The sequence below is a fragment of the Perca fluviatilis genome, chromosome 5, assembly GCF_010015445.1.
Source record: "Perca fluviatilis chromosome 5, GENO_Pfluv_1.0, whole genome shotgun sequence".
Classification (NCBI taxonomy): domain Eukaryota; kingdom Metazoa; phylum Chordata; class Actinopteri; order Perciformes; family Percidae; genus Perca; species Perca fluviatilis.
The window spans coordinates 39,607,725-39,615,224 of NC_053116.1; the positions used below are offsets into that span (position 1 = coordinate 39,607,725).

Sequence of the window (7,500 nt, forward strand, 5' to 3'; positions counted from 1 at the left end):
TGGGGGTTGTTGGGGGTGGGGGGTGGAAGAGGAAGGAAAGAAGGAAATTAGGGGTTTTCATAGGGGAGGGGGGTGGGGGGAGGGAGGAGGAGGGAGGGAAGGAAGGAGGGAGGAGGGGGGGGGTGGATGTTGGGGGGGTAGGTGGGGTGGAGGGGGCCATCAGGTGGTGTGTGTGGAAAGACATGGTGGTGGAAGAGGAAAGGAAAGTTGTCACAGGTGGAGCCTCTTAGCACCAGCACATCAAAAATGGACAGGTGTCGATATGGAGCTATGTGGTCAGAGATATCGTGACTTTTGATTTTCTGCCCATCGCCCAGCCCTGGAGGAGAACGGAACAGGGAGGACAGTAAAGATGGAAAGCTCCTAAAGCCTAGTTCCATATAAATGCACGGATAATTGGTTGTTTTGTCGTCAGTGGAAAACAACATTGACCTTGCAGTTGAAAAAGGAGCCTCGTATAAGAAAGACATTTCCTCCGATGGAGTCCGTTCATTCGCGTTCGGAGATCGACTCTTTTTGACTGGCGAGATGTCGCTAAAGTGAGATGTTGAAAACCTTTGAACTCTTAACGCTTTGACTCGTTAAGCTCCAGACTGAGAACGTCCCCCCTCCAGCTGCTTCCTGTCCTGTTTGTCAGTGTTAGTGAAGCTCTCTGCAGCTCAGGCTCACAGCAAAGTGCTGAAATCCTCCGGAGAGGACCGGAGAGGACAGGAGAGGACCGGAGAGGACCGGAGAGGACCGGAGAGGACAGGAGAGGACCGGAGAGGACAGGAGAGGACCGGAGAGGACAGGAGAGGACCGGAGAGGACCGGAGAGGACAGGAGAGGACCGGAGAGGACCGGAGAGGACCGGAGAGGACAGGAGAGGACCGGAGAGGACCGGAGAGGACCGAGAGGAGGGACAGGAGGACGGGAGAGGACCGGAGAGGACCGGGAGGACCGGAGAGGACGAAGGACGGGAGGGGACCGAGAGGACCGGAGAGGACAGGAGAGGACAGGAGAGGACCGGAGAGGACCGGAGAGGACCGGAGAGGACAGGAGAGGACAGGAGAGGACCGGAGAGGACCGGAGAGGACCGGAGAGGACCGGCTTTTTGTCCCGCGGTCTTTAAGCGACTCCGAGGGAGACGGAAAAAACCGACACTCTCGGCTGCTAAGTGGGACATTGTCCAGGCGTCGGCCGACAGCCTGAGTGTCTCTGCAGCTCTCTGAGGAGACGGGAAGTGAACGCATCTCTCTCTCTCTCTCTCTCTCTCTGCAGAGACGCCACGGTCCTGCCTCAGCTCGGCTGTCTCGCCTGCAAATAACATCCACCCTGCAGAATGAACAGGTTGGGCATTCTCTGTGTTATGAAAAAAAAAAAACACACAGCAAAACGCTGGGCTTATTTTCAGCTGCAGATAACAATAATAAGAGCAGAGCTGCCTGCACACATATGGAGGCGTTTTCATAAGCAGGTAAAGAACTGTATCAGATACAGTACCTGGTGCTTATTATTTGTATGAATAATATTATGATGGAGTCGCTGCTAAAGGCTGGAACATCTGTCCACACCTGTGCTTCTTTTACAAGCTGTAAGCGAACGTCTCTCTCCTGCAGTGCTGGAGGAACCCAAAGACCACATCTACACAGCTACGGTTTTAGGTTTTAAGCAGCGTTTGGAGACATAAAAAAAAAGCCGCTTTCTGACCGGAAGGATTTTTGCAGTTCCTAGAACATGCAGTTCCTAGAACCCTTTTTAATCTGGTGATGCAACTGGACCAATTTGGGGATTTTTAAGTTCCTTTGGCTGCAGGTCCTGTAACTCTTTCAGCTCCTACTTCAGGGCAGGCTCTTCTCGCTGTTCCCTTGTCAGCATCGGGACCTACAGGTCAACCAGGGTCTGGTTTCTGGTACAGACAGACCAACAACGGGACCATTTTAACAAGTTTCGCCATCTTATTCATCGCTAAATTCACTTCTGACAACGTTTTAGGCGAGAAATTAACTGTGTAGCTTTTGAATATAGGCAGTCTTGCGCAAATTGATGCCGAATTGACAATTTGCTTCAAAGTTTTCGGAGTTGAGAAGCTCCGTGAAGTGAGGCGACAGCCGGCAGGCGCCTGGCCCCGGCCGCTAGCTCGTCGCTGGGCCAGTCCTGCTCAGAGACCCCCCGCTGTCAGCTGGAGGTCTCACACACACACACACACACACACACACACAGACACACAGACACACAGACACACAGACACACACACACACACACACACACACACACACACACACACACACAGACACACAGACACACACACACACAACACACAGCACACAGACACACACACACACACAGACACACACACAGACACACACACAGACACACAGACACACAGACACACACACACACACACACACACAGACACACACACACACACACACACACACACACAGACACACAGACACACACACAGACACAGCACACACACAGACACACAGACACACAGACACACAGACACACACACACACACAGAGACAGACACACACACAGACAGACAGACACACACACACACACACACACACACACACACACACCGCTGTACACTGGAGGTCTCTCAGACTTATCTCGTTAATAAGAGGCTTTTATGTCACCGTTGACGGTTCGTTTGTTTAAATATCACAACACATGTCCATCATAGGATTAACAGGAACCTGTGGTTAACACACACACACACACACACACACACACACACACACACACACACACACACACACACACACACACACACACACACACACACACACACACACACAGAGTGCAGCAGGCAGAGATATCTGAGAGAGAGATACCCGTTTCTCTTTGGGAGACTTGTTTAAATTATGACAAATAGGCTATATGCATTAGATTTAGTATTTAGATCAGAAGTGGACTGTTCCTATAACTACCTTCCTGTAACTACTTGGTCAGAAAGAGGCTAATAAAGGTTTTAGCTTCTCTGCAGGAGCGCTGCCCAACAGCTGACATCAGCTTCAAGCTAAGAAACGAGCGTTAAAGAGCAGAAACCCACCTGATGATCTGACAGGAAACTCAACACGTTGAGAGGCGACAATCAAAGCTGAGAAACCGTTTCCTTCTTTCTTTCTTCCTTCCAGGCCAAAGAACTTTAAGAGCCTGCGGTCATTTTAAACATAAATAAGGCAATTTCCTCCTTCTGCTCCTTAAATGGAAACACTAGAAAGCAGTCGGAGAGCCAACAGCGATTTTTAAAACATTAATGCAGCCATTTTCTCCGAGCAGCAGCATCTCAAACACTCTGCCGTCATTTCTGTCCTTCCTCTCTCGCACGCCACCAAACCCCCAGAGAGCAGCACGCACTAGTCCCACAGCTGCCTGAAACCCAAACCGGGAGGGCTGGGCATCACTCTGACTTCAACAACTAGGATAACAAATCTGATTCTTCTTTTTGTTTCCATTTCTGGTTGAGTCTCCATTCCGATTTTTTGAGCGCTGGAGTTGAAACGGGTCACACGCAGCGGTGCAGTCGAATGTAAGCTTCTAGCTAGTAGCAGAGCCATCTTACTCTGCTTCTGACTGGCTAGTAGTCCTTACCTAGCTACTGTCAGGGCACGACTTCATACTCTGCTTCTGACTGGCTAGTAGTCCTTACCTAGCTACTGTCAGGGCACGCCCTCATACTCTGCTTCTGACTGGCTAGTAGTCCTTACCTAGCTACTGTCAGGGCACGACTTCATACTCTGCTTCTGACTGGCTAGTAGTCCTTACCTAGCTACTGTCAGGGCACGACTTCATACTCTGCTTCTGACTGGCTAGTAGTCCTTACCTAGCTACTGTCAGGGCACGCCCTCATACTCTGCTTCTGACTGGCTAGTAGTCCTTACCTAGCTACTGTCAGGGCACGCCCTCATACTCTGCTTCTGACTGGCTAGTAGTCCTTACCTAGCTACTGTCAGGGCACGACCTCATACTCTGCTTCTGACTGGCTAGTAGTCCTTACCTAGGTACTGTCAGGGCACGCCCTCATACTCTGCTTCTGACTGGCTAGTAGTCCTTACCTAGGTACTGTCAGGGCCCTCATACTCTGCTTCTGACTGGCTAGTAGTCCTTACCTAGCTACTGAGCATGTGCAACTCGCAACAAAGATGTTACAGCAGTGAGATGTCTCACTCTGTAGCTAAAACAGAGAGCTCAACACACAGGGTGAAAAGAGGAATAAAATATAAAATATAAAATATGATGTTTTTTGAAAATTGATGCTTGTTACACACACAGGGACACACAGCAGCACACACACACATGCAGAAGATTACTAATAAAAATATTAGGGTGTAAATCCTCCATCATAACAGCAATGCTCCAAGGTCCAAACACGCCTGGCTTTTAAAAGGAATGGGAGCTGATCTCTGATTGGTTGATTGCATGTTACGCCCAAAACACACCTCTGATTAATGAAGACACTAAGAACAACCCTTTAGGACCAGGCGCCCGGCGCTTCCCCCAGAGTGCTTAGATCGTTAAAATAAGGCCCCTAGTGTATTAGGACCAGACGATCAGATTCAACACCAGATTTTCACCAGATGCCCAATCGTTCTCCTCAGAATCCAACCGAGCAGCAGCATCTCAAACACTCTGCCGTCATTTCTCTCCTTCCTCTCGCACGCCACCAAACCCCCAGAGAGCAGCACACACTAGTCCCACAGCTAGGGGGTGGGAATCACCACAGGCCTCACGATACCATATCATCACAATACCATATTATTGCGATTTCAAACATATTGCAATATTCTGCGATATATTGCAACGCATTACCTTTTTTTCCCAACTTCAAATTGTTCCCAATTTTTCCCAAAAAGGAAACTTTGTCAACATCGGTTTTATCTAAAAAGATCCACGTCTCTGTCTGTTCATCTCACTTCAATTATATTGCTGCAAAATCAGATTATCAAGCAGACAAACTGACCAGCACATATATAACAATAGATCCATACTTAGGCGTCTGTGTATCGATACAGTAATGCCACGGAAAATATTGCGATACTACGCTGTATCGGTATTTTCCCCCCCACCACTCCTACCAAAACACAAACTGAAACACAAACGGTTCTTCTCTCGGTCAGAGCCGAAGCAAACAGCAGCGTGGAAGCCCCCCCTCCCTCGGCCTCCCTACCTTCTTCAGCTGCCCGCTGCGGGTCCCCACGAAGACCACCGTGTGCTCCCCGTAGGTGTAGGCGGCGACGGCGGCCATGCCCTCGGTGCGGTCCTCGTACAGCGGGTTCCCCTCGATGACCCTCAGGCCTCCGAGCGGCTGGTTCAACACCAGGCCGCAGAAATCGTCTCCGATCTGCTTCGGCTGGAAGAGACACAACACAGAGGGTCTGGTTTATATTTAACAAGGAGCACAACACAGAGGGTCTGGTTTATATTTAACAAGGAGCACAACACAGAGGGTCTGGTTTATATTTAACAAGGAACACAACACAGAGGGTCTGGTTTATATTTAACAAGGAACACAACACAGAGGGTCTGGTTTATATTTAACAAGGAGCACAACACAGAGGGTCCGGTTTATATTTAACAAGGAGCACAACACAGAGGGTCTGGTTTATATTTAACAAGGAACACAACACAGAGGGTCTGGTTTATATTTAACAAGGAGCACAACACAGAGGGTCTGGTTTATATTTAACAAGGAGCACAACACAGAGGGTCCGGTTTATATTTAACAAGGAGCACAACACAGAGGGTCTGGTTTATATTTAACAAGGAGCACAACACAGAGGGTCCGGTTTATATTTAACAAGGGGTCCAGTTTCACACATTAATCCACTGTGAAAATAATCATTCTAGCTGTCGCCCTTAAATGTTCACATTTAAGAAGCTGCAATCACAGGCTGTTTTACTTTTTGAAACAATTAACAAAGTAGTTGAGAACTAATTGATCTTTGCAGCTCTAGTGGAGTGTTGTCTCAGTGTTGTCTCAGTGTCTGACAGGGTTGTATATGCATGTAAAGTTTACTTGACGATGTGTGTGAGTGTGAGTGTGTGTGTGTGAGATTTATTCGGTCATTGTGCTGATGAGACGGAGACGATTTAAGTGTTTGATTCTTTGCAGCCTGACAGAGGTTCATGTTTCTGTGTGGAGAACCAGGGAGGGGCAGGGTAATTACAGGGTACACACACACACACACACACACAGAGACACAGAGACACACACAGACACACACACACACAGAGACACACACACACACACACAGAGACACACACACACACAGACACACACACACAGAGACACACACACACACACACACACACACACACACACACACAGACACACACACACACACACACACACACACACACACAGAGACACACACACACACAGACATATAGACACACAGACACACAAACACAGAGAGACAGACACACACACACACACACACACACACACACACACACACACACACAGACACACACACACACACACACACACACACACACACAGAGACACACACACACAGACATATAGACACACAGACACACAAACACAGAGAGACAGACACACACACACACACACACACACATATACACACACACAGGGACACACAGAGACAGACACACACACACACACACACACACACACACACACACACAGACACACACACACACACACACACAGACACACACACACACACACACATATACACACAGACACACACACACACACACACACACACACACACACACACACACACACACACACACACACACACAGAGGTTGGCTAACACCCTGTCATTAGCGGGTTAGGGCCTTGATGCATCACAGCAGCAGAACACGATGGAAACTCTGAAACACAGAAATCACTATTTATAGGTTCTTTCTTTCCTTTTCTGTCCCGGTGTTTGATTTCTTTACTAAATATCAGGTCCTTAAAACTCTGTAAAATAACTCGGTAGTAAAGTCCACAGACAGGTCTGCTAGACAGATGCAGAGGAGAACCGATGAGCGCATACTGAGCCTGCTAGTGTCGACTTAGAGCCAAAAACAGAAATTCAGCCGGTTTCTGAGGAAAATTAAGCCAGTATTTAATCCCAAAATCGGATCACCCTGGACTGAATTTAGGGCTTTTTTTTTTTCTCAATATTTTAATTTAATAGCATTTTAAATATAACAAACAAACCGTCACTAACGACCCTGGACATGTCCACAAATCAGTCACATGTGTAATACATGCAAACATTTGAACTAGATCGGCTCAGAGAGCTGCCACTTGAGTAAAGGGCTCCGCACCGCAACAGCTCAGAGTCTCTGGTAGTCCTCCCAAAGACATGGGAGTCAGTCCTGGGAGTTTTTCCATCTGTGTGACTGAGATCATGTCAGCCATTTATCTCTGGAAGGACGGAGGAGTCCGCGACTTCCCTCCACATCAAATGAGCCGTTTGGCGATGGCCATCCCCGCAGTGAGAGACAGCTGAGTGGCTTTCGGGAGATGGAGATGGATTCATCCCAGAA

General features: G+C 48.4%; 2 protein-coding genes across 2 annotated transcripts in view; one reads left to right on the forward strand and one right to left on the reverse strand.

Annotated features, from left to right (window-relative positions):
- Positions 1–7,500, forward strand: part of kcnd1 (potassium voltage-gated channel, Shal-related subfamily, member 1) — a 1,001,373-nt gene that overhangs the window by 190,393 nt on the left and 803,480 nt on the right. The gene's annotated exons all lie outside the window — the stretch shown is intronic.
- The window catches only part of plxna3 (plexin A3), a gene marked incomplete at its 5' end in the record, with an annotated part of 162,252 nt that overhangs the window by 141,499 nt on the left and 13,253 nt on the right, over positions 1–7,500 (reverse strand). The window contains 1 exon segment of the mRNA XM_039799446.1: positions 5,158–5,340. Coding sequence (XP_039655380.1) covers positions 5,158–5,340 — 183 coding nt within the window.